Source organism: Cuculus canorus, chromosome 4 (genome assembly GCF_017976375.1).
Source record: "Cuculus canorus isolate bCucCan1 chromosome 4, bCucCan1.pri, whole genome shotgun sequence".
In the NCBI taxonomy this organism is placed as follows: domain Eukaryota; kingdom Metazoa; phylum Chordata; class Aves; order Cuculiformes; family Cuculidae; genus Cuculus; species Cuculus canorus.
This window is the reverse complement of record NC_071404.1, coordinates 46573570-46601259: the sequence shown is the minus strand read 5'-3', so window position 1 is coordinate 46601259 and position 27690 is coordinate 46573570. Positions and strand designations below refer to the sequence as shown.

General features: G+C 39.0%; 1 protein-coding gene across 3 annotated transcripts in view; it reads left to right on the top strand.

The window, feature by feature from the left end:
* TMEM131L (transmembrane 131 like) overlaps window positions 1-27409 on the top strand; it is an 87103-nt gene extending 59694 nt beyond the window's left edge. Inside the window, exons 17-35 of one of the 3 annotated variants that reach the window (XM_054064774.1) lie at window positions 336-471; window positions 1486-1595; window positions 3196-3268; window positions 5943-6085; window positions 6713-6855; window positions 7158-7344; window positions 8371-8556; window positions 10149-10298; window positions 10873-11486; window positions 13636-13790; window positions 15095-15219; window positions 16751-16908; window positions 17752-17937; window positions 18989-19067; window positions 20168-20253; window positions 21379-21499; window positions 24465-24553; window positions 25383-25525; window positions 26997-27409. In XM_054064774.1, the coding sequence (XP_053920749.1) occupies window positions 336-471; window positions 1486-1595; window positions 3196-3268; window positions 5943-6085; window positions 6713-6855; window positions 7158-7344; window positions 8371-8556; window positions 10149-10298; window positions 10873-11486; window positions 13636-13790; window positions 15095-15219; window positions 16751-16908; window positions 17752-17937; window positions 18989-19067; window positions 20168-20253; window positions 21379-21499; window positions 24465-24553; window positions 25383-25525; window positions 26997-27275 (3163 nt within the window). In that variant the 3' untranslated portion in view covers window positions 27276-27409. Of the gene's footprint in view, window positions 1-332; window positions 472-1485; window positions 1596-3195; window positions 3269-5942; window positions 6086-6712; window positions 6856-7157; window positions 7345-8370; window positions 8557-10148; window positions 10299-10872; window positions 11487-13635; window positions 13791-15094; window positions 15220-16750; window positions 16909-17751; window positions 17938-18988; window positions 19068-20167; window positions 20254-21378; window positions 21500-24464; window positions 24554-25382; window positions 25526-26996 lie in introns of all 3 variants that reach the window. The other 2 variants (XM_054064776.1, XM_054064773.1) reach the window with 2 other exon arrangements.
* Window positions 27410-27690: the final 281 nt, after the last annotated feature.

Below are 27690 nucleotides of genomic sequence, written 5' to 3'. Positions count from 1 at the left end.
ACTGGGAAGGAAGCAGGCTCTGTGACTGAGCAAATCCTGTAGAGATGGTGCTTCAATGACATCAGCCTCTTTTCAGAATAAGGAGGTAAAGCTGTGAAGAACACTGTTGTGTTGCAGGTGGAAAAGTGAAGACTGGAGGGATGCACATAAGTTATACTGACTATTACTAGTAGGTTACAGTTTTAGGGGCTTTATTTCATGAAGAACATTTTCACGGAAAGATTAATTGATGTAATTATAGCTCCTGTTAAACCATCGTTTGTTTTTTATTTTTTTTTTGAAAGAGAAAAAGATGAGAAAATTAACAGAGCTTTCCGGTTTTGTCAATAAAGCAGGAGAAGCATATTAGGATCAGCTCGCTTTATTCACCAGAAGCCTGAAGAGGAGTCCTTTGCCTTTTTCTTGCCACGGTTGACTGCAGAGCCTGGCCTTACACTCAACTTCAGTGCCACAGCAGTTAAAAGTAGTATGGTGAGGGTGGTTGATACGCTTTTTCTGAATTTATCTATGTTTAGCTCGCTTAAATAACAAAGTCTGCAGTCAATATTTGGTGAAGCTCAGCATTTTCATACTGCTTGTAGATAAGTGTTTTGAAGTCTAATTAAAGACACCAGATTTTTATCTCTTTGGCTTTTTGATAAAGTTCTCTAGCTGCTTGGTTGTAATATTTTAATTCAAGGAGTAAAGCAGTGTAGTTCTTAACCAACAATTATTCATGATTGTTAAATCTTTCCATGCATCATTGTAAAAGTTACATGCTTGTGGTAAAATAATTGAACAAGGGACTACTGAAAGCATGTACTGTCATTAATGGTGCACATGGTTACAGGATGGCCTTCTTCATACCACTGCCTTATGTAACAGAATTGGTAAAACGTTTGTGAGAGAGACAGTACTTGAGAGATCAGCTGAACAGTGTGTCTTCCAACCATGCTGACAGTTGTTTCTTTCTTGTTTGTCAGATTTAGGTCACTACTAAGGTAGCCTGAGCCAGAACCAGTCTCCAGAACCAGGAGATAGTTTTCTTACGCAGATAGTGTGCAATACCTTAATATTCCATTTTGTGCCATTTAATTCTCAGTCACTAGAGTAATGTGTGTATAACCTGCTTACACTCAGACTTCTGCAAGAAAAGGTGACACCTCATTAACTTCACCTTCTTCCATGAAACACATTTATTCATGTCAGCCTGTGCAAATCAAAACCCAGAAGAAAGTGTTGTTTGGGGGTGGGGGAGGTCTGTATTTCTGTACATGCAGTTCTCCATGCACTTTTAGCTGTTTTTGCAAGTGATGACATTGTGGTGACGTGTCTTGACTGCTGCTCTATGCAGTTTTGTGCGCTTATGATTGTATTGCATTAAGACAAAAGCCAGGCTGAGGTCCCTTGAAAACGCAGATCATATTACCAGTGCTGCATTGTTTTACCTTCTGGTTCCAAAGTGTGTAGTTTTTGACTTTTTCTTTTCCTTTCCAATCTGTTTAGGTACAATATTTTGTACTACAAAACCCTTCATCCTTCCCAGTTACGTTGCAGCTTCTGCCTCTTTCTTACTACCCTGATCCTCAAGCTTCACTGAGTCTGCTCAACAAATGGTAATGAGTATAACTGTGTCAGGATACTGTTTTCTCTTTTAAAAGGTCTATTTGCTATGTCTTATGATTATTGCTTATTGTTTGTTTTAGTTTGTCAAAGTGTAGGTTATATTGTTTAGAGCACCTCCGTCTATGATCACAGAATCACATGATGCATGACTTTATCATGTGCCTGGTAATTGATAAACCCAAACTGAACATGTTTTCAGCAAGTTTATCTGCCAGCTGTAAACTATAATTGGTCATTGATCTTTTAAGACCTGAGGCGTAGTGCAAGCTTGTGCAAGGTGCCCAGGTGAAGGAAGCAACTTGCAGAATTGGTTCTGTGCATCTCCCTGCAAGGCTGTTAGGGAAGTATACAGAGTCAGTAAACCGATCAGAGAGGAGGAAGGTAACTGAACCTTCCCACCAGAAGTTTTCTTCTTGGCTTTTTCTTAGGTATAAACCCAGGCTGAAGAAGAGGAAACAGGATCCAGGAACAAAAATTCAGATCTAGAGCCAGGAACACCAACATAAATGTTTAGAGCCAGCTAAGCAAATGTTTCTATATTGTTTTGAATTTTCTGTTTTAGTACTGAGAAGATCTAATGAGAAATCTAGATAAAAATTAGGTGGACGTTATGAAGGGGCATGGTGAGGTGGGCTGAAGTTCACCAAAATAAGGCCTGGCTGTCACACTTTGAAAAAATGTATAATTGTTAGGACTAGTTGCTGGTTTGAGCCAGTGGGATTACTCAAGTGCTTAAGAATAACTTTTTTATTTGGGGTCCAGATCTCTGTGTAATTGCTTCTTTAACTTCATTCCTTTACATAAGTGTGTATATGTGCATATGCATAGGCACATGCACGTGTGTATACGTATATGAACATTAATAACTGCATCTGTTTGCATACTAAATATAATTTCCACGTAGACTCTTTATAGTGGTTTCAAACTACAATTTCTCTGTATTTGCATACTTCTGTTTCTAGAGAAATCACGTTCACTAACTGATTTTTTTTAAGCTAGTGTCAGAGAAAGTTGTGATAGATGAATTTCCAATTCAGTGGCTGGAGTTCCATTAACCCTCTGTAATATAAATGTGATTTGGTTTCTTATGTACCTTTTAAATACCTTAATATTAAATATTTGTAATTTGCTCTCAGGTAAATAATCAACTGCTCTAAGTGAATTTGATTTGTAAAGTATGTGAAAGAGAATAGGAATTTGTTTCAAACAAATCATGAGCAGAAGAGGGATACTTGAGACAATGAGATTTGTTAATGATTACTTCTTAACACTTATATGCGGAGAAAAAGTTTTGGGGCATTTGTGGTTAGAAATTTTATTTCTTCATTGTGATCTTCTGCAGTAACGTATGCTGAGAGATTTGAAATGCCCAGGCATTCGTCTGTTTTTCCAAATGTGTGGAATCCACATAGCACTGTAGTGTGTTCTGTTGAAATACAGACCCACATTTCCACTGTATTTCACATGTGCCAAAATGTAATTGTAAAAGTATTCTTTATTTAAGAATAAATGCCAGCATGTAAAAATAAATCAATGTAGTTCTGACAGAATAGGTTTGAAATGCTTCATTTTTTGTTTTGGTTTATTTAGGTTTGGCATAAATGTGCAAGCTATTAATTTCACAACCACTGAATTCAGGCTCATGGATGAATGTTCTCAGAGGGTAAGATGGTTAATTATGATAGAAATAATGGTCTGACACACTAGAAAAAGTGTTTTCTAGCTACACTACATCTGAGTTGTTCCCAAGTGCTATTTAAAGCAATTTAGTAGTGTCATCTTGATCCTCTCTTAAGCTTGTATCTTTGCAGTTAAATTTTTTTAAGAGTTAGAGTGTATTTGGAAAATAACTCTAGGTAGGGAGTGTGTGCCTGTGTCCTGGTTTTATCTGGGCAAGAGCTAATTTTCTCCCTAGTAGCTTGTATAGCACTGTGGTTTTGGATTTATTATGAGAGTAGTGTTGATAGCATACTGATGTTTTTAGTTGTTGCTAAGTAGTGCTTGTGCTAAGTCATGTACTTTTCTGTTTCCCGTGCTCTACTGGTGAGCAAAGAAGCTGGGAGGAAATGCAGCCGGGACAGCTGACGCAAACTGACCGAAGGGATATTCCATACTATATGACGTCATGTTCAATGTATAATTGGGGGGTTAGTTAACCACGGGTGAGGTTGCTGCTCAGGAACAGCCTGGGCATCGATTGGTCGGCAGGTGGTGAGAAATTGCTTTGTGCATCACTTGTTTTCTATATCCCTTTAGAGTTATTATTTTTTCTTCCTTCACTGTCCTATTTTTATCTCAACCCACGCATTCTGCGTTTTTTCCCTTTGATTCTCTCATCTGTCCCACTGCAGGGAGGGTTGTGGAGAATGAGCAGGCAGCTGCGCGGTGTTGGCTGTCTGCCAGGTTAAGCCGTGACAGTGTGCCTGTATGCATGTGTGTATGAGCTGACGAGGCCACCATTTGCGTACTGTGTTGGAACCTAACATTTAGCCCCAGATTGACCATGGAGTGTCAGGCTTTTGAGTCAGTGATCTCAGAAGCTAACTGATAATCTCTTCAGTAGGGGGAAGTAGTGTCCAGTAGTTCAAGGAAGGAGAAAGCTGCATTTCTACACTTCACTTTAGTCTCATTGTAGTTTCCAGCTTCAGATTGGAATGTCATGGCTTTCTGGTTCCCATTGCCTCATTTTTAAAACAGATGTGATAACGCTTGACTGTGTCACACCAGTACTGAGCTGTGCTTGTACCCTAAGGTGTTGTGTCATGGAAGACAGAAATAGAGAAGATGCTGTATCAGGGATGTTGGCGTATTCTGACAGAGTACTGTCCAGGGTACCTGGAGAATTCCTTCTTAGACTTCTAGATTTTTACAAAAGCCTGGAATTAACGTGTTTTCCTTAATGTTTGGGCATGCTGCTGCCACGTCTTTAATGTCCTATGTAGACAGACGTTTCTGCACATATGCTTTAAGTCGTTAATGAACAATTAGTACCTTATAAAAAAGAAAAGACTGTGTGTGCTACACTAATCAAAGCTAACCTTTCCTTTCTGGCAACAGTTGTTAAGAGTTGTTATAGAAAAGATGAGACAGCAGTTCATAAATCCTTGCCTGTAGGCATATGCTGAAAAGGAGAAGGTGGTTCCACAAGTACGTGGATAGGACTGAGTTTCCACAGTCCCATACACCATAGTCATGACAAATAGTGCTAGATCTTTACATCGGTGTGTGTAATAATCTGTTTTTCAGTAGAGATTTGAAGAGCTAGAGGAAACATGTATGGTTAGGTAGGTATTCAGCACATATGAGACTGATCTTGGCTTGTTAACCAACTCATGAGTTGTTAATATTTACAGTTCTTGATTTGTCACCATTTCCCTAGTCACTTTATATATGTGTGTAATGAATTGTTAGGCTCACATTTAAGTGCAGGAATATCTCTGCAGGGAGTGACAGGGTGAAGCAAATGACATACGTGGCTTTCTTTTAATAAATACTGGTGGTTAAATGTAGATTCTGAACCTTTTGTTTGTTTTTTTTGTTCATAAAATAGACTAGGAATAAAAACATGTTGGACTGGAAAAAATGAGAAAAGCTGTTAATACAACAGCCATGAATTGAAAAACAACCAAGCAAGAGCTCATTTTGTAGTATTTATGGTTGTTTTGAGTTCTGTAGGTGTCTGATGACCCCTTTGTAAGAGCAGACCCCCTAGTTCTGGAATAGAAAGTATTTTATGGCTATTTTCATTTATTTAATGGGAAAAAAATAAACAGCAGTATAAAAAAAAATAAATTACATTATTTCCAGACTCGGTGAACTTCTGGTAGTTCTTGTCTTCAATTAATACGGTAAGGAGTTCACTTTGGCTTGTTTCCAGTGACTCAAATGATCAACATATTTGCCAACAGTCCCTTTCTCACTTAGATCAAGTTGCAAGTCTTGTGCTGAGGGTATAATGGTTGCCACATTTCCCAGTGCAATCACTATACTGTCAGTTCTCATTGTACTGTGAAGTGTTTCAGAATTCCTTGACTGTGAAAGACACTATGTAATTTCTTTTCCATCTGAGCAAATAAAAGCTGTTTTAAAAAATGAAGTAATACATTCCTCATAATAATAATAAGTGCAGTAATATGAACTTTTGCTTAAATAAACAACCTTATCTGATGTTTTATGTTGTCAAATTGGAAGACTTTTGTATAACAAGTTAGTTAGCAGTTATTGCACTTGCCAAAAATATCTTATATGGTGCTAAGTAAAGATGTAGTGGTTTCTTTATTCAAGTATTTAAAAGCACATGTTTTCTATGAATAAGAAGTGCATTTTTTGTTTAACAGACTGCACATCAAGAGGATCTCACCAATGAGAAATGCAGTTCTGAGCTGCTTTGGTTAAGTTTACAGCCACTGGAAACCAGAAAAGTTGGTGTAATTTTTACACCAGTTGACTACAAAAGAGTGGCTTCCCTTATTTTAATCAGGTAAGCCAGGTTTCAGTTGTAAGAATCAAACAACTCAGTGTAAAAATGAATTTGCCAAATCTTGAAGCAAAGAAAAATGATCAAAATTGGAAAGTCAGAATACCTCCAGTTTAATAAAAACTGCTTAAAGGGTCTTTGTGCCTTATGTCTCAGTCATTAAAAAATAAAGCCTTTTTTTCCTAATATGTGATCAGTGGGTTATAAAATGCATGTGGATGTGCTGAGATATTTTTGAATTGAGAGCAACGCACTGAGTGGCTTTGCTATTTTCAGCTTAACTCCATAATGATAGGATTTAAGTATCCAGTGAGTCTAATGTGCAGCCGCACATTGGTTATCTCTGGAGGAAAAGAGAGTTTATGGAAGAAGCAACCACTTTTACTAGGTGGCACTGTTGTTGTCTTCTGGCAGTGATCACATAGCTTGTTCTTTGACTGTGTGAAATTAGCTGGTGACTGGTTCAGAGTGATCCTGTCTGAATTTAGGGGAAACCTGTCCAGGTGTGGCCAGTGATCCTGTTACTAAACACTGTTGTTTTGGCGTGACACCTAGATAGCAAAGCCATGATTTTACAAACTTCATTTGTGTTTTAGTGGCTGATTGCTTGATTTTTTTATATTATGGCAGGAACAACTTGACTGTTCTGGATGTGGTCAATGTAGAAGGCTTTGGAGCCAAAGAGTTGCTTAAAGTAGGGGGAAGGCTACCTGGTGCAGGAGGATCTCTTCGATTCAAAGTGCCAGAAGCTACGCTAATGGACTGCAGACGACGTGAGTAAGAAGAAACAGGTCTCTGATTTTGTAGCTGGCTGGGTTACTCTGTAACATTAAACTAAACAGAATGTAGAAAAAGCTGAAAAACATGGTTGTGAGAAATGGAGATTCTGTTTTCTCAAGGCACTAATTGTGAATAGTTAAAAATTCTAGAAATACAGTACTGCAAACTCTTAAAATGTTGGTCACTTCTGAATTTTTTATTAGATTGAAAATAAAAACAACAATTTAATTATGAACATAAGAAAATAATTTTTAAGCACTGTAAAATAATTATTCCTTTTTTTTTTTTCTTTAAGAACTGAAAGACAGCAAGCAAATTCTATCCATTACGAAGAACTTCAAAGTAGAGAATATTGGGCCTCTTCCTATAACAATTTCATCAATGAAAATCAATGGTTACAGTTGCCAAGGATATGGATTTGAAGTGTTAGACTGTCAGGAATTTTTCCTGGCTCAGAACTCATCACGAGAGATCAGCATTGTGTAAGCACTGACAAATTAGCTGACAAATTAACTTAAGTGGAAATTTGAAATAATTGATTTCAGTAACACTGCAGTAGCACACCCACACACAAAATTTGGTAAACTTGGAATATAAATTTCATAAGCATTTCCCCTTTTCAGCAAGGATCATGCTTACAAATTGATAATATAGTAAGACTCCATTATTTTTAAAAAGCAGCATATGTGCTTTTATCAGTTCATTAAGAAGTAATAAATTAAAGCAAAACAGTTGTCACAAAAAATGAGTAACAAATGCTTTGCGACTAGCTTTTATTTTTTTGGTTTGGTTTTCTCTAGTTTGCTCCAAGTAGCCTGACCAGCATGAGGTCATGCTTTCCTAACACTGCACATGATCAGTCTAATTCTGATTATTTTTAAGATGCTGTGGAGTGAAAGTCACGACTTATAAATAAGTAGAGTTAATATTACTGTATTCGGTAACTGCGGTTTCACATGCAAGTATCACCTTTATTGTTTGGAAAGACAATCCATACCTTCTAGTGATAACCATGGCAGTCAAGCAAAATAATGGTATAGGATGGTATGGGTCAGAGAAAGAGGCGGCAAATCTGTTGTTTTCTTCTGCTTTTCCTATCTTTCCCGACTTGTTTTAGACTTAGCCTTGTACCTGGCCCTTGCTGACGTTATGCTGCCTCTATGCTTGACAACTGTGCTTTTGGTAGAGTCTTTTGTTTTACGTGATTTGATGGTTTGCACCTCCTTAAGAAAAGGAAAACAAGTCACAGCAATGATAATATTTTGAAGAGTCACAATAAAACCATGTATTTTACTGCTTGAAGATGATCTCAAATTCTTAACCTCTGTTAGGTGCTAATGCCATCTGTGTAGTCTAAGCAGACAATGGTCACTTTTTACATTGACTTTTTTTTTGTATTTTTAAATGACAAGTTATTTTATATTTTTTGGTATCGGTGTGACTTCAGAAAATGAAATTCAGCCCAGCAATGGACAACTTAACACCAGCTCTGTCTACTTTCCTGACAGATTCACTCCTGACTTCACATCTTCATGGGTAATCCGGGAGCTTACACTGGTGACTGCTGCTGATCTGGAGTTCCACTTCACACTCAATGTGACTCTTCCTCACCACCTGTTACCACTGTGTGCGGATGTGGTGCCAGGACCAAGCTGGGAGGAGTCTTTCTGGAGGCTCACTGTCCTCTTTGTAAGGTAATAATTTCGAGCCAGATTGAAAGAGACCCATCAGATCAACAAGCACTTTTGAATTGTGTTAGATTTTTAGTGGTGATGGGGCCTAAATTTCTACTGAATCTAAGTCTCCTGCGAGTCCTGCCAGCTGGCTGTGACAGCTTAGGTGTGATGCAGTAGCTGGTGGTGGAGCTGACAAGCATTTCACACTGCTCCTTCTGATAAACTTCTATATTAAGACTGCAAAGAGGAAGCATTAGCATACCCCCACAGGAATGCCCAGTGGATGACCTGCTTGCTGATTCTTGCCCCACCAGTAGAGATGCACATGTAACATGTTAGTTACATGCCCTTAATGTCTTAAATAGAATCAAGTGGACTGTTATCTTCAAGTATTTCTGGGTAATCAACATTGGTTTTATTTATGAAGTTTCAGACAGCCAAATGAGGACCTCCTTTCCCTTCTGCTTCTTTCTTCTTTTCACTTGTTCAGAAATTCATGTTTATTGTTAGCTTTTGCTAGGAATACTGCTAACAGGCTACCCCACAAAGATGATTTGGTTTGTGTTAACTGGCTCATTGCTTGCATGTGATAAATTGCTTTTAAGGGTACTGTACCTGTGTACAAAACATAAGGGTTCTCCTCCTACTCATGTTCTTTTTTGTCCTCCTTCACTAACCTTTCACGCTGTGTAGTGTGAGGTGAATATTGTGTTTGTCACAAATTATAACCAGTACTTTCATCACACCAACCCTCAATTCCTACCATCTATACTAACAAACAGTGAAAGCGAATGTCATGGTGATACATATGTGTGCCAGTGCCTACCTGACTGAGATCTCGATGTACACTGAGGTTCTGCTTGCATTTGTTGTTTTGACACTGAAAATAGTCAAAGCACAAATGAAGCATTAATGACTATGTTACATGTTTCTAGGTGCAACCAAAAGGTACTACAGGGATCCGGAAAAAATCAGGAGTTTCTCGTTCTGTTTTCCTGATGATAAAATTTATCTTGCATGATTGAGAAAGTAGTTTGACAAATTACAAAGATTTTTGTTCTGACTGATTTATATTTGGTACAAGTGATACACTAGAGAGAAGGAGAGGACATTTTGAAGATTCAGTTTTAGTTCAGAAGTGCGACGACGTATGTAGCACATTTTATGCCGGGATTTTCACTAGGAAAAGAAAGAGATGGTAACGTAACTAATTACCAATAACTTATGAGTGAATGGAAGGTACTCAGCAGACTGATGAAAATCGGACTGTTATTTATTGTTGTAGTGAGACTTAGTTCTACCTAACCTTCAAACCAAGTATTAGTTTTTTAATAATGGATTTTTTATTTATGTTTTTTTCTTTGTAAAGCTTGTGGCTGATGTATTTGATTGAGAGGCTAACTAGCAAGGGCTATAAAAATAAAAGGAAAAGAAAAGACTGTTGCAACTGTTACTTATTTTAAACTGTATTTTGAGTTTTCTCATCTGTCTTCCTACTTAGAATTTACTCACAAAAGTTTGAAAAGTATGTCGTCTTAGAAGCTTTTCAAGTTATACATTGAATATTCCTGAAAATTGCAGACAACAGTATCTGTTGTTTTCTTTGACAGTTTGTCCTTGCTCGGAGTGATTCTGATAGCCTTCCAGCAAGCTCAGTACATTCTAGCAGAGTTCATGAAATCAAGACAGAGGCCAAATCCTAGTTCTTCACTGCAGCAGAACAGCAACTCTGGTGACTTCATCGGCTCTGATTCCTACAAGTAAAAATACTTTCTTCTTCTTTGAATTGCCTTTTTGTATCCTATTTATTGTGGAGTGATGCTTTTTGTCTGTTTGTACTTTGATATTGCTGTGGGTGGTTTAAAGACAACAGTGTTCCAGGCAACCTCTTTCAGAGAGCTTTCAGTGTTGTGTTTATATTTGTCTCCACAAAAGAGAAATGGAAGAACTCAAAGGTTTATTAATCTTACATGTTGTCAGTAATGCATAGGGTAAAAATTGTGATGGAAGTAATGGATATACCATGTGCAGCAGCCATGGAAAGCTAAGAATGGAAAATACATTAATGGTCCTCAAATACGACCCTCTTGACTTGTCAACTGGGCACTTACTTACTCAAGCATATAAGTGTATTTGAAGTCTGAGCACATACTTAAGAGTCTTGCTCAACTCCCACTGAAATCAGAATGTGCTTAGCTGGTATCATAAAGACCTATTGCAGCTGCATGGCTAGTGAATATGCCCCCCTTCTTTTTCTTACAAAATATCCCATAAAACAATTCGTGATAGCTTCTTAGATAAAAACAAATCTGGAATATTTTCTGTTTTCTCTAGGGGAAGCTGCAAGACATTTATGGATTCCTATAGTTCCTCAGATAAAGGTAAAGGGAAGGGCTTCCTGTCTGTAGGCACTTCTTCCAGCCGAAGTCAGAATGCAGCAAAGAGAAGTCCTGCGACCTATAGCCACTCACAGAAGAAACACAAATGTTCGGTTTACTACAGTAAGCAGAAACCAAACACAGCAGCTGGCAGTGCCATTGCAACTACTGATGAGAAACAAGATCAGATTGTGGAGAACCAAATCTCAGCACCAAAAGAGGACATTTGCACTGATGTCACTGAGAACTGGGTAACTCTAAAATATGCAAATCGCATAAATGTTAACAAGAATTTAACTCTTCCAGAAAACTTTCTGGGTAAAGAAGAAAGTGCACTGAAAAATACAGTTCTCATTAAAAATACTTCTTCAGAATGTGATCTGAAGGAGGATCTTCAAGCATGTATGTTTCCTAAGGAAACTAACCTTAAAGCTTCAGAAAGTCTAGCTGAGCTCAAAGAACAGGAATTCTGTCCTGTGAAGATGTCCAAGAAGCTACCTGAAAGTCACTTGTCCAGAAATTCACCTCAGCAACAGCCAGAACTGCAAGAAATTTCGAAGAAAAACAGTGGTAACTTTTTTTCAATTTCGATCAGTCAAAATTAGTGGGTGAAATCACTGTGATAGGGATTTTGGTTTTAGTGTGGGAGATGGGGATGCGGTATTTCTTATGTGTTCACTATGATTTATCTGTTTACATTTCTAAGGAAATAGTTTGCATTGTTTCATAAATCATGAATTCGCCTGGCTTTACGGATTTTAAGTTTGTCCTGTAGCATTTTAGTGGTTAAAATAATTGATGCCATAGATTTACATAGAAGACACAAGTTGTATTTGTCAGATAGTCAGAAACATCCCAGTTTGTGATTTTCAGGTCCACTGATTTTTAGAGTCACCAAGCAACACCCTCAGTACTGGGTATTCAGAGTTCCTTTGATAACACCTCCTAAAAGAACAAAAGCTGCCCAACAGTATCTGAGGGAAATCGAGAGCAGAGCAGAAGGATGTGTCCTCTGGAAGGTTGGCTTTAGTTAGGAACTTGGTAAATTGAATGCTGAAGACTGGCAGTTGCTGTAGGCTTGGTAGAGTTCATTTAATCTGTGAGGCATCACAGATGCATTTCAGGCCCTGCTGTAGTATGTAGTTGTTACCCTGGGCTGGTTATGTACCCCTTGTGTCAAATCTGAAATACAGAGGATACATGTGTGCTGACTGGGGTGGAGTGAGAAAAATTTCACTTATACTTACAAAGTACTTCAGAATTCTTCATGTGCTCCTGAGCTGCAAAATGTTGTTTGTTCTTTGCTTTGAATTAAGAAACCAGCCGGGGAAAAATATTTAGGTACACAGGAAAGCAACTACGAGTACAGACTACAGATATCATGCTTTTACGTGGACCAGTTGGGAAGATACTAGAATCACTTCCACTAACAAAACTTCCACTTTGAGTATTTCAGGAGTCGTGACAGTTACTTGTATTCAGTGGTAAAGCACCGAATCTGCTGCGTTGTCTATTAACATTTGTGGTTTTCTGCACTGCCAGGGTTTTGAATATTTCTTTGTCTCAAGAAATCTGGTAGGATAAACAAAGTCTAGAAAGTGCCATGTTGCAGTGTTTGTATCTTGATTATAGTTAAAAGACCTGCTTTTGTGGAAATGGGGAGTCTTCAAGGTCTCATATACATGCATGTTTGTACGCTGGAGAACAAGTCGGGTTTTTTTTTAATAGTTGTGGCAGCTTTCCTTTCATGTTGTCTCTCACAGTGTTTCATTCACATGGGCTTCTTTTGCAGTCATGGTGACTGCCTGCTGCAGAGACCAGAGGGCGCCTGACTCAGAGCTAGGGTGTTGTAGTTGGTTCGTATGTAGGAAACCTTAAAAATGGTTGAGTGTGCCTTTCCCATTTAAGAAGATGAGTTCAGTGCAATAAATGATGGCTTTTCTCATGCACTTCTCGTGCAAAGCAGCGGAGAGTCTCAGAGGCAGATCAGTGTGGTTGTTTTGCATATATCCGAGATACCTGAAACTGATCAGAGCTGAAGTTAATTCTGTCCTGTCCAGCATTGGCAGGGCCCGGGCAGAGGACTAGGCAACTCAGCTAGTTGTTGAGGAGGGCTTCTTCTCTTTTTCTTCATCTCTTGGCTTTTGTTATATAAGAATAATTATTCTTCCTTACAAGCTCCTCAAGAAAACTTTTAATCCTAAAGAAAGGATGACTTCTTTTTGTCTTTGTTCTGAGTGCGGAAGACTCCTTAGAGATGTAAAGCTCCAAATAAATGCTGCACTTATTTGGATCCACCTGTTTTTGCAGTCTTCTCCCCACCCAGTCTGCAGGGATTTTCCATTTGTTTTTAGGCCTGGTATCCTCTGGCTTAAAATTCTGCCTTAAAGACTCCATGGCTGGGACCCAAACAGCTCAAGTTCAGATGAGATGAGCAGGACTTGGGAAATTTATACAAGTGCTTGGTGTGGTGTGCCCAGGAGCAATAGTCAATGCAGAAATACTTTTTGCAACTACTGTAAGACTTTTTTACACAGCGTTAGCTTTTGATTTTGAAGTTTCAGGCAGCATCAGCCCAGAGGTTAGTCTGCTAGTGTTTTAGAAAACAGTACAAGCCGTTTTTGAAAGAAGAGCATGTCAAAGTGACGGTAGAAGACGTTGTAGATATGATTGGGAGCCTGTTGTCTTCCCAAGAACTGATGTTACTGTTTAATTGCAGGGAATAGCCAGCAAGTGCCTCTCAGGAATGAAACAGAAAACTGTGAGACTTTAAAAAAGCAGATCAACCTAAAGCCTTCCACAGAGAAAAAGATTAATAAAGGACCCAAGGAAGAGACTCCATGCTGTGCAAAAGAGGAGATTACTTCTTCTGAGGTTTGTACTGTGATCCTCCTGCTTTTCAAATTTAAAGTGACCATTTTGTTCTTCGTTCACCTGTATTTACATATCTATATATGTATATGTGTGTAGGGACTATTATATACAGTCACGTACACAAATCTGAAACACTGTAAATCAAATGAAGGCAGAAGCAAGCAGACATGCTGTCCCGTATCTGTTGCATACTAATGCTGCTTTATACAGTGATAAACAGTTTGGGTGAGGATTAAAACAGCCCTTGTACTGTGATATTGGCCATATCACAGTCAGAGATTTGTTGTTGTCAGAGCAGGCACAAACATACTGGAATCTAATGTCAGCTGTCAGCCACACCCATGATGTGGGAATACACTCCAGAGAGGAGATGTTCTAGATGGCGTATCAGCCTTTGCTTGCACGCCTAATCTCCAAATACAGGGCTTTGCACCAGAAATTTGCGTTTAGAATGCACCAGGCAAGACACCCCTTAACAGGGTGTGAAGCTGCTGAGAAGGATCATTCTTCACCCCCTGGTTTCTGAGCACAATAAACATAGAGGACTGCACCTTTCTTGCAGGTAGCGTAAAACACTTCATGAGCTTCATTAGGTAATTAGTAAACCCAAGAATCTGAATTATGTTTGTGTCCTTTGTACTGCATAGGAATCCCATAGCAAAAAGGTCTAAGCAGGAGTTGCTTACCATGCTTGATGAATATATAGCAGAAAAGAGAGGGTCTAGTCTTGTTTTGTGAACTTCTGTTACAAACTTCTTTCCATGTGTGGCTGATGGTGCTCAGTTTGTTTCTTGCTTTTTTAAAAAAATGACTGTTATTTGTTGGTTGACTTACCCCATAATTTGCTCAGTTGTAATTCAAGTGAATGCCTCCCCCCAGTCCCTCGGCTGCTGAGGAAAGGGAGGATTTACTGCTGCTGAACTTGCACACAAATTGATCATAAATCTGGCAGATGTTTTTTGGTTTTAGCACATTGGGGATTTTATTGACTGCTTTTCTTTTTCTCCCCCTATTTTTTATTCCTTGGAAGTCAGAGCGAGATGCTGTGAGGGGGAAAATGCTAACATAGGGAATTAAAAGACTTCTCTCTCATCATCTGTTGGTGTCGTGAAGGACAGAGTCTTGGAAAGGTTGATCAAGTTGATGGCGCTGGAAAGCGGTTGTGCTGTGGAAAGCCACTAAATCATGAACTAACTGTGCATTTGGGTCAGGTTGTTTTGTCCAGAGAAATCTAGCTAGAAAAATCCTCATTGAGGTAACTTCATTTTATGATATATTGTCTCAGACTATATTTTTACCTTTAGCAAGAAGATGTGTATAGGAAGAAGAAACCTCAGGAGAAGAAGGAAGGAAATGTACCAAATATGAATTGGAATAGAAATAGAACATCTAGAAAAAATAAGAAGAAGAGCGTTAATATATCTACAAGGTATGTATTGCCTCACCAAACCATGAAGAAATCCAGAGTTGCTGTAATGTTTCTGCAGGGTTTTTTTTCTGAGTTTTACACGGTACGTTAGGCAGGATTGCTTTATCTGTTTAAATAAACACACTTTAATCCTGAACGGAGCCTTTATTTTTAAGAATGTACAGTACTAAGTACCAGCAAAATAAAATAAATTTCCATTTGTAAATCTGCATGGATATAGACACAGCCCATTCTGCATAGGAGTGGTCACTGTTATTCTCTGGAATATGTTGCCTCTGAAGTTTGTATGGTTATTAGCTTCCTTTCCCTTGTGTATTATGTGGATAAAATCCAGTCATGTATTTAGTAAGAAAAGGAAAACAGAATTGTTGAAATGATTCCAATTTTGGGAGAATCATCTGTATATTGAGTAACTGAGGGAATGTTGTCTTCTAGTAGCTTTGAAAAAGGAAGAGAAATCTGTAGAAAAGAGACAGTGGCTGTTGTAATGATTAAACAAGATTAGAGCAGCACTAGGCTTAAAAGAATACTGAGAGTACCGTTGGAAGTTGCTGCTTTCCCCCTGAGGTTTGTTTAAATGCATTTCTAAAGTCAGCTGTAAACTCCTCTTGATTATTTTTTCGTATTTTTTAAATTTGTTTGGATTGTTGTTAAAAAGTAATGGTTATGAACTGCTGCTAGAATAGAAACACTTAGGAGGAGAAAATCCTTCTCCTTCCAGTCCCCAGGCCTTTGAATTAAGGTCATGATCCTACAAAGCCTTCACAGACCTCGTTTTTATTGCAAGTGGTCTTATTGAAGTCAGTGGACTTAACAGGAGACTGTAAATCTGAAGGGGTTGTTATAACTCATTGTAAACAAATTACAGTTCATTGTGTGGGAGGTCAGCATGTGTAAATCTTTGCAAGATGCACACCTTTGTAGGTAGGAAGGTTAAAAAAAATGGGAAGGAAATACTGAAATTTGGTGTCTTTTCCTTGAACTGATTCAGCAGTTACTAGTTGCTGAGTTAAGATGTAACCATTTCCTTCCTGTAGAAACTTGACAGCTGGATTTTATTCATTTTCCCTTGATACTCTTGATTATGGTATTGGATCCAGATATTTCAGTGTTACTAGCAAAAACTTAAGATTACTTCAGCTGATGGTTTTATTCTTGTTACAGTTATGCCAGTGAAATAGACTTAGGGCACATTTTTCTGTCTATCTAGATCTTTGTGGAGTGCTAGGCTGTGCTTATCACTGTAACATCTGATTGCCTTCTGCAAGTGCATTAAAGAATGGAGTTAAACATACACACGTTGTTTTGGTTCTTTCCCTGAGAAGTAGTACATTGTGTGGTGGGATAGCGTACTTTGGGAAAGGCTTTTTAGTTTTTTGCAAAGTTGGGGAATAAAACTCCTAGATATATGCTTTGCCTCCCCCCCCCCCGCCTCAATAGCTGTGTAAGTTAAAGTGTTTAATGGCTAAAAAGGAAAAATGCAGCTGAAATGTAAAATATGAACATGTTTCTTTGGGTGTGGTTGTATTAGGGTCCCTGAGCAGAGTGAGTTGAAGCATATGTGCAGTGAATTTGAAAGGCCGGATCTGAGAGCGAATATTGGAATAAGAGCCTGGTGTCCTCAGGGTAACGGGGAAAATTGTAAAGCAGACCAAAAAACTGGGAGCTTGTCTATACAGGGAGAAACAGGTACGCATCTTAATTGTCTTAAATGGGGGGGAAAATGTAACATGGTTTTGTGGCAGTAGTACTGTATTTTCTTGAGACACTTTTGCTCCTCTCCCCATTGAACCCTGACAGGAAGATGGTGGGATTGGCATAATACAGTACTTGAAATAATACCTGCTGACTTCTGAAGGGGTTGGTTCATGGTGCAAATCAGATGATGTATCATTCTAACACCATAAATCGTCATCCTTGGGTGAAGGACTGACAGTCTGCTTCTGCATTCAAATTGCAGCCAGCATTAACTGAAGCAGCTGCATTGCAAAGGCCAACTTTAGAATAGGCAGCTTGTTTTCCATAAACACTCCTAGCTTTGGTACCTGCTTCCTGCCTTTCTATCAGGATTTTAATCAGCTGTGTTCCCTGGCTTTTGGGAAAAGGAAGGTTGAAGAAGTTTATAAGATTGTCCTTTGTGTCCCTGATGAGATAAGAAAGGAGAATCTGTCACTTATGAATTCATTAATTGCAACGTTTGTTGTTGCTTTTAGTATGCATGTTCCAACAGACAGGATATGTTTCATGTTTAAAATATTAGCTATATATTTATTAAAGAACAGTATCAGCTTCTTATTTCAAACTGTTGCCTCTAACTGCACTGTATCTTGTCTTGCGCTCATTGTACTGGGGATGTTGTGTAGGTCATAAGCTCCTCATGGTAGGGGCTCTCAGTAAATGTTGTTTTCGTCCTATTGTCAAGAAATTCAGATAACCCATGTAAATTCATGTTTCAGGTGACTCTTCACTGACTAGTCAGCTGAAGGACTTTCTTAAATGCTTTGTGTTGTTTTGTTTTTGCGACTTCTGTAGAAAGCTTTTATCAACGGTCCAAAAAGAAGTGTATGGAGAAATTTTGTTCTGATTCAAGCTCAGATTGTGGAAGTTCATCGGGAAGTGTTCGTGCCAGTCGTGGGAGCTGGGGTAGCTGGAGCAGTACCAGCAGTTCAGACGGAGATAAAAAGCCCATGATTACTGCTAGGCATTTTCTTCCATCCAGTAAGTTCTGCTGATACCACCTCTGCACCATAGTGGGCAGAGCTGCAGGATACTGTCACACGGGGCATGTAATTTGCCTTTCATAGGTGAGAGCACCTCTGAGAAACACAAGAAGAGACTTAAGGAACTTGGTACTTGATAAAAGTATCAGAAGTTTTGTGGTGACAAAGATGAGCTATCAGGCTCCAGAGAAAGTGTCAGACTGTGCTGAGGAAGTTGCACAACCAGTTTTAGGGAAAGACAGAGGAACTGAGAGTCACTAGTCAAAGCAATTTCTTCCTTTGAATTTGTTACCTCACATTATTCTCATAAAAATGCCATCTTCTTGTTAGAATTATTTAAGAAAATGCACAAATGAGGAATGTATGAAAGCAGTTCAGATCTGGCGACGCTGGCATGGGATGGTGGTGTTCAAGGCATGAGTAGCCAGGAGACCTGAGCCACTTGACTGTATGAGAAATGGGAACTGTAATTCATTACTGCATTTTTTCAAATGCCTGAATATAATTAAAATAGTTGAAAGCCTAAACCCTGTCATTGCCATCACTATCCAGACTGATGTAGCACTGGAAGTAAATTTTAAAGAAAGTGCTGAAGTGACGCAAGTAAAACCAGCTTTGAATACCTGAAAAAAGCTGTTCAGAATAGTTTTAAAATGTGCATATACTTACACTTGTGTTTGTATATGTATAAAACTTTATAGAGAACGTGAATTATCTGAACCTGCGATCTAATAGGTAATTATGTGCACATGACTGTTCTGTTCGCTCAAATTGTCATGACTCTGAAAAAAGTGAAAGTCATTTCACATTCAAATTAATTTAGTAATAACAAGGAACCTCTCCATTAAGAGTGTGATAATCACTTTCAAGTCATAAAATACATTTAATACCATGTGGATGGCATGCTTTGGAATAAATGCAGTTAGTGATACTCCAGTCTTAGAGAAAACTTGATGAACACCATTGATGGGTCTATTTGTGTGTATGTATATTCTGTGCATACTTCTTTTTTTAGGATCTTTGATTTTCACAGTCATTCTTTTCTTTAGGAGAGACTGTTTCACAGAATGATTTTCCATCTGAAACTCCTATCACTTTAAATCTGTCTCATAACATCTGCAATACCAGGTAAAAAATTTGACTCTACGCCTATAAGACATGAAAGAAATGCCACCAACTTGAAATCTTGTCTCATTTTGATAAATTATACCTACCTGTTGTCCTGCCAGTTTTTGTGATCATCCAGTCATACGTTCTAGCTGGAAGAAGAAAAATCTTCTTCACTACATTAAAAGATATACGGAATGGATCATGCTGGGGAAACATGATTAATCCTTCCAAATATAAAATAAAACAGGGAAAAAGGGAATTATTTTTCCCTTCTTATTTTTTCTGTATCTTAGCAACTCTACTACATTTTCATTAGCCCTTAGTTATATTAAAGTAGTAATGTTTTTGGGTTTGGTTTTGGTGTTTTTTTTTTTTTTTTCAAAAAAAGGGTAGGAGTGAGACTTTCAAGTTGATGTTATTCTTTTAATGGGAATAATATTCTCCTAGTCTATACAGCATGAAAATTGATTCCTCCCTCCCCCATATTCCTTTCTATCTTTTTACTGTAGTAAAGGTAGCATCCACAATTTTTATTACTGTAAGTCCTCATTTCACTTCTCGTTCATGACTCTGTTTTCTCTAGCAGAAATAATTTAATCCTTTTCCTCTGGGATTCTGGTGTTTGAAAATGTTCCCTTTCCATTCATGTTGACTGGTTTCTTTGATGGGATTTGATGAATATGAAATTGATGTTCATGTGTGCCTATGTGTCTTCATGGGCATAAAAGTAAACTTGCCTGAAAGTTGTTGGGAGCACTGGAACATTATGAAAGAGCCTACTCATCCTCAGAACTATAGCTTGTTTTAGAGAAGAGCTGTTGAATTAATTGGCAACAGCTTGATACTTGGATAGTAAAAGTGGGGTATCTAAGATGTATTAATTTTATTCATTTTGCATGTGTAGTTAAGTAGCTGGCTTTTAATTGAAAAAGAAAACATTAGAAGATTGTACAGTGGTATTTCAAAATAAGAAAAATGAGGATAAAGAAAGTAGGAAAGCAGTAGCAATCATGACGTTCACTAGAATATTTTTTTATATCTCTGTTTCCTTTAAGATACTTTGAATTATGAAACATACAGTGTCTAGATTTAAGCAATTAAATTTTCTTTTCATTCAGCAGAGACATGAACAGCATCCCCCAATATCCTGAAGCCTTATGTCCCAATTTCACTGACATAACTGCAGATCCTGACAAAAATAAAGGTCAGTTACTTTATTAACAACTGAAGCTGGGTTTTGCACACTTTGTCAAGCAGTTTCAGTGATGTTGCTAGTAATGTTTTTATATGCCAACTTGATAGACCTGTTATTAGAACTTGAATTCTAAGCAAGTTAACAGCAAAATTAACAAACCAAAGGTTATAATCTTGACATTTTTTGCTGCAACTTTTCTGTATGAAGACAGCATTTAGCTTTCAACTCACGTTTTATTTATTCTTTGTTTCTTCCTCCTCTTGCTTTGCACAGATTTATGTCCAAAAGTAGTGTGGTGGGAAGATCAGGAGCTGTGTTTGCTGTGTTAAAATTAAGCTTGGCAGAAATCAGATATGATGATTTTTCTCTCTAAATTTCCACAGTCAGGACTTGCTGTCTTTGGAAGCAATAATAAATGAGATTGGGTTGGGTTGGGCTGGGCTGTTAAACCTCTGGAGTGTTCATTGTTTGTATTTCAAAGGGGAGTAGTATTAATTTGTTGACTGGGATTCATAAAAGCAACAGGCTACATAGTGAGGTGGAGTTTGAAAGCTGGTTAGGACACACGGTTCTTCAGGCAGCAGAACTCCCTGCCTCTGGCTGTCCTTCTGCTGAAGGTTTAACCTATGTCTGGTAGGATGCAAATGCTGATTAAACTTTTTCCGTGGTAGAAATATGCGTAATATCTATCATATGAAACAATGCAATAGAGCCAACTTTGCAATTGTTGTCTCATGGAAACTGTTAATTTGGATTTTTTTTGCCTTTCTCTGGCTGCCAGTCCTCACAGAGATGGTGGGAACCAAGGAGCTGAGGGCAGTCTGGGCACTCCGTCTGTAGAGAGCAGCAGTCCTAGGGGCTAAATACGGCTGTAATGAGTTCACATATGGTTTGGCCATGAATGGCTCTAGTCTATTAACACCCCACCCCTGTTCCCTTTCTGAAAAATAGAAGTTAAGGGATTTGTTTAAAGATGGACATTTATTATAAAAAATTAGCTTGGTTAGTTACTCTGTGTTTTTTATCCAGTATACATTCCTTGCTGTGGATCTGAGAATAAAGTGTCATTGTGATATTCAGTTTGTGGAGCCTACTTCCTATTGTTCTACATTTAATCATTTTTTCTCTTTTTAGCTCTTTACCCAACGGGAGACCTGTGGCCTGCCCAGCCAGTCTGCCTGGCAAACAGTTTGAACTACAACCTTGAGAATAATATACCGTGCATGATTCAAGAACCTCCCTCTGTCCATAACAGGTAAGTTATGTTTTATGTGAACAGTATGAATAATGATTTGTTCAGGTGCATGTGATGCAGGGGACTGCACTTGAGCTTATCTTATGGTATTTGTAAGGCAGATGATAGTTAAAGTAAAATTCTTGCTGTCACTTCGATCTTAGTTCTAGTCGTTTATGCTCTTCTGTTAGTACATCGTGATTCATTTTGCTAAGACAAATTCACTGGTGTTCCTGCTCATATACAGATATTCTAGAACTTCTTTCAGATTTAATTAAATACTTTCTGGAAAGCTGCAATTTCTTCCACTTTTGCATGGCCAGGCAGAGAGCCTGACTTTTAGGTACTTTCCTTTCTTGCTCAACATAGCTTCTGTATATCATGGGGTGTTTTATGCAGTGTGCTCATGTTAAATGGCATGAACAGTCATTCTTAAAGACAAGTAGTTCAGTTTGAAGGTGGTAGAAGGATACATGTTGGTCTGTTTCAGGCTTTGTGTAGATTTGGATTGATCTTCCTGTAGTAATGAACTTAAATAATTCTTGTGCTTTAGACTCTGCACACTGCAAACTTTACTACTGAAACATGCACCACAAACTAGTCAGAAGAAATACTCTGCCACCACGTAGCAGTGAAATACGGCCAGTTCTTCAAGTCATATCCTGTCACCTGAAATGACAGAGCAATATGGCAGAAACCCCCAAGTGATGGTCTTGTGATCCCAAACAGCCTGCTAACCTTGATCCTGTCATGTCAACAGACCGCAGCCCTAATGATTTGGAGCAGTGGCCGGTGGTCTGTGTGACTTTTAAGTCAGATGAAATATATGGTGATTTGTGGCAGATTCTGTGTTTAACTGCTTTGCTTTCATATACCCATCTCAGTTTTGATTTTATATGCAAAAATGCATGTAGTTATTTGTTCATATGTAGGAGTGATAAATTAGAGAATGATAGAATCATAGAATAGTTCCTTCCTCACAATGAGTTTGCTGGGAGCCCAGAAGTCCTGGGATCCAGGACCACAGCTAGAGCATGCCAATCCTGAACCTTTCAAAAGCTGAAACTGTGAAAAGATAAATAGGAAGGCGGCGAAATTCAACTGTAGAAAAGACAACTTCTATTTCTTTTTCTTTTATTTTCTTTTCTTATTGATCAACAGAGTTTCTGCTAAAAAACCTGGGGGAATGATGGAGAAAAAAAGAAAAGCCTGTGTACCTCCTTTCCCTATTAAAGGATAAAAATCACCCACAAAGTCCATGAAAGTTCATTTTGCACAATAAAAAGGAAGCATAAACCTGTCATATATTGTATTCCCAATGGAAATACTGCTGTAGGGGTAAACTTTCATCTCTAATCCTCAGGGCTGTATCATATATCAGTTTTGGTTGACAGCCAACTGAACATGAGCCAGCAGTGTGCCCAGGTGGCCAAGAAGGCCAATGGCATCTTGGCTTCTGTCAGAAACGGTGTGACCGGCAGGTCCAGGGAGGGTATTCTCCCTCTGTACTCAGCACTGGTGAGACCGCACCTTGAGTACTGTGTTCAGTTCTGGGCCCCTCACCACAAGAAAGATGTTGAGGTTCTGGAGCGTGTCCAGAGAAGAGCAATGAAGCTGCTGAGGGAGCTGGAGAACAAGTCTTACAGGAGTGGCTGAGAGAGCTGGGGTTGTTTAGCCTGGAGAAGAGGAGGCTGAGGGGAGACCTTATTGCTCCCTGCAACTACCTGAAAGGAGGTTGTGGAGAGGAGGATGCTGGCCTCTTCTCCTAAGTGACAGAGGACAAGGGGGAATGGCTTGAAGCTCCGCCAGGGGAGGTTCAGGCTGGACATCAGGAAAAAATTTTTCCCGGAAAGGGTCACTGGGCACTGGCAGAGGCTGCCCAGGGAGGTGGTTGAGTCACCTTCTCTGGAGGTGTTTAAGGGACGGGTGGATGAGGTGCTGAGGGGTATGGTTTAGGGAGTGTTACGAATGGTTGGACTCGATGACCCAGTGGGTCCCTTCCAACCTGGTGAGTCTATGATTCTATGATTCTGTATTTCCAACATAGCATCATAGAATGGTTTGGGTTGGAAGGGACCTTAAAGATTATCCAGTTCCAAGCCCCCTGCCATGGGCAGGGACACCTCCCACCAGACCAGGCTGCCCAAGGCCCCATCCAACCTGGCCTTGAACACCTCCAGGGATGGGGCATCCACAGCTTCCCTGGGCAACCTGTGCCAGTGCCTCACCACCCTCATCGTGAAGAAATTCCTCCTTATGGCTAGCAGCTATTATGATAACTTCTTGACTGAATAGAAAAATTGAATTAGCACAGTTTCATGTGAAATCCTTTTATATTCCTAACTTGTCCAGACTTGAATTTCTACAAGCTTTTGGGATAGCAGAGCTTGTTTCACTACTGACATATCTTTAAGAATTACTTTTAAAAAGTCTTCTTGAAATTCTTAGTGTGTTTTCATTAAAATAGGTATAATCTCTACAAATTAACGTGTAGTTTAGAAAACATTGTTTAGCAAGGCTTTAACATGTGTGGTAGGGAAAGTAGAAATCTTCACTTTAATTTCTATTCTCATTCAAATGCTTGAGAATGCATTACATTTTGTTCTATTTCAGGCCACATTATATCACTTCATATCTAGCATACCCATTGTTGTGGGAAAGAAGTGCAATTATTTTCTTTTGACAGGGAGTGAAGTTGAAGCCATTTAAGTGAAGCAGGACTCTGGTAGCTGTCATTACGAGTTGCTCATTCTGCCAGAGGAAAAAGAGCTTAGTGAGAGAATCACTGTGATTATGTAGTGGCACAGAGTAGATACTGGCAGAATTGGCAAGCAGAATATGAAAAGCCTTATCATCAGTTACAGGCATTTTGTATCCAACAGCTATTTTGCATCCAACAAGTTTATATTAAATAAGTATTTCTAAATAATTTTCGGAAGTTCTGTGAATTGTTTCTGACAGCAGATTTTTCTTTTTCTTGGGACAGCTTCATTGACTGGAATGCAGCTTGTGACAGCCAGTTTTCCAACATGTATTGTCCACTAGAGATGAACGAATATGGTGCTTTCCCAGAAGGTGAGACGAAATAAGCTTCTGAATTATCACTGAGCGTGGGTTTTTCCTCTCATCTTTTGTAGAACAAAAGGCTGAGCTTGTCTGTAAACATCTGGGCATTCATTCCTCAAGCGAACTTTACAGTTTCCAGCTGACTGGGTGCTCTGTAGTAATTAACAATGTCTGCATGTGCTAGATAAGAAGATTGATCTTTGTATGGAGTTATTAAGCCTGAAAAGCCAGTATACAGGACTCTGAGAGGGAATAGAGAGAAATGCTCATGACTATGGTATTACACAGGTCTTTTTGCACAATTTTCTTTGTTTCCCCTCTGGCAGGCTTCTGCCTTCCAGTGTGTGAAACAGAAGGCCTCTTGTGACCAATTACCTTTCCAGGCTAGAGTTTCTTGGCTTGGGAAGCACACTGGCAGCAACCTAGAATTCTTTAGCATTACCTAAGCAGTAATTAAAGGTCAGGCTACAGTATCACAGGCAGCATGGTGATCCCTCGGGAGCTTAGAGCATGTTGGCCATGAAGTCTAGGTAGACTCTGCCATGCACTTTCTGCGGCTAATAAAGACTCTGTTCTCCAGTAGAGAAGTTGCCAACTCTTTATCCCATCCTCCTGATAGCAATTTGTTAGTGGGTCCCTTATACAAAGCGGTAGTCTTGTTAACCGAAATTGCTATGCTTTGCTGCTGTGCTGCCCTGACACTGCCTGAAGTCCCTGAAGGCTTCAGTCAGTTCCAGCCTCACTCACTCCGAGATGATTCAATGTTCCCCCACAGAAATGCTCTTAGTGTTAATATCGCAAAAGCCTTATTTTGTCTTCCTGTTTTTATAAACTGCAGAAAACATGAACTACCCCAGTGGCTTCCCAGGTACTGCAGCAGTGCAGAACACGGCCTTCATTGACCAGAACTGTCCCTCCACCTGGAATGCGCCTCCCAACATGCCACCTACCTGGGAGCCCACCAGTTACATCAACTCCACAGTGAGTATTGTCACTGCAAAGCGCTGCCTTTGTGTGCCTTTTCAAAGCCTTCCCAGTGCATTCCTGTCTTTCCTCTACCTGCTGCTTGCAGTTTTTCATGATCTTTTAAGTAGCCTGATATATCTGTATTTGATGCTGGCATTGGTAGCCTGCCTTTATCCCAGCTGCTGGTCAAGGTTGTTACTGGACCTTGTCTGTGAAATTTTAAGACGGATCCTTTGGCCTGAAAATTGACTAAAATTATCTTACATATGGAAAAACATTTTGGACCTACATAGTCTACTGAGACTTTTTCCTATCAAAATCAGCCTTTCCTGATGAGGGGAAAACACAAAAAGTGCTGACAGCAAAACCCACAGAGATTTGGATATTGTAGAGCTGAATGGACAGCTGCTCTCACTGACTTTGACAGGGTTTTTTTTGCTAGAAAATCCATGTGATTTAAGCTGGATTTGTGCAGGTTTCTGAATGCTGACTTTGACCTGTTACACTCTAGACTAGCCACATTTATTTCATCCCATAATGCAAAGTAGTGACTTCAGCTCAAGATTGTATTTAGTTCTAACTATTTTCTCTTCTGCTCATATTTTAAAATCTTCTGGGTTTGAATTTTCTCTCCTTTACTTACAGTAGGTTCATTTTGAATAAAACTAACCAAATAAATTAAGAAATATTTCCAACTGCAAAAGTGAAAATTCTGATGTATTAAAAAGTGGCGAAAAGGAGAGAAGACTGTTTCCTAAAATAAATGTGGCTTTATTTCATATTTTATTCAGAAATGCCAAGAAAACACAGAAGGTAGAGATTGGAAAATACATTAGATAATTCAGTTCATTTCCCTGGCGAGCTTTTCCCCACAATACGTTTCAGTGTTTCATTCGATTTTAAAAGTCCCAAGACTTCCATGACCTTCTCTGAGAGATTTCCTTGCAGACTAACACATCTTGCCCTCCAGGAGGTTCTTTATAAGCTTTCAGAATTTCTAAATAAATTCCCTAGCTCCCTATTATAGTCTCTTTTCCATATTGAATATCCCTCTCTGCTCCCGGCATGCAGAGTCTTTCAGTATTGACATATACTTCAACCTTTTTCTTGTCTCTTCTTAGGCATGCTTCTCTCTTAAATTTAACTCTTAAATCACACATGGTGCTCTTCATGTGTCTTCTATTTCTCCCTTACTTTTCTTAGCAGCCTGACCAAAACTGAATATTGTAGACCTGTTGTAGTAATACCGATGCCGTGCAGGGAGGAGCTCATATGGCTTCATTTAGGGAAGTGCTTTTGCACCCACGTGCTAATGCTGCTGTAATATTTTCGGCAACCTTATTGCTTTGCAAACTCATGTACAATTTTCTAATTGTGTTTCCTAAGTTCTCTGCTGCTTCCTCCCATTTAGTACTACATTTATGTGTTTTCCCTGGCAAGTGGTCCATTTTACGGTTTCCCATGCTGATTTTGTCTTGCCCTACAGCCCTACCTCTCAAGCACCCGAAGCTTGTCTCCAATGTCTGGACTTTTTGGTTCCATCTGGGCACCTCAGAGTGATGTTTATGAAAGCTGCTGCCCTGTCAGTGCCACAACCCAACACTCGACCCACGTGGAGAACCAAGCAGTTATGTGTAAGCAGGAATACTATCCAAGGTTTAACCCCTTCCGTGCCTACATGAACTTGGACATATGGACTACAGCAGCCAATCGAAATGCAAATTTCCCACTTTCGAGGGACTCGGGTTATTGTGGAAACGTGTGAAAGGAATTTGATTTGAAAATGTGAATAAAGATGCTTGCAATTTTGATTACTAGAGTAAGCTGGTTGTTGAATAGATTACAATGTTGGTGGATATTTTGGCACTTTTATATTGAAAATAAATTTTTTTTACTGAAGTCTCAGCATTCAGTGGATTTTAAAAAGCAAAGCATATTCTGGACAGTTATTGACAGGTGAAGGCCAAAAATTTAAAACAAATTTTTTCAAGAATAAGGACAGTATTAGGTTCTTAAAAGCATCCATGAACCTATACTGCACGTTTCTTCTGAAGTGTACATTCTGTGATATAAACTAGGAGTGGTTTAGCATTTGCAGGTACAAACTTACACCCGTAAGTAATGGCACGTGTACCAAACAGTAACTCTGGGGACCTACCTGTTGATGCAGAACAGATATT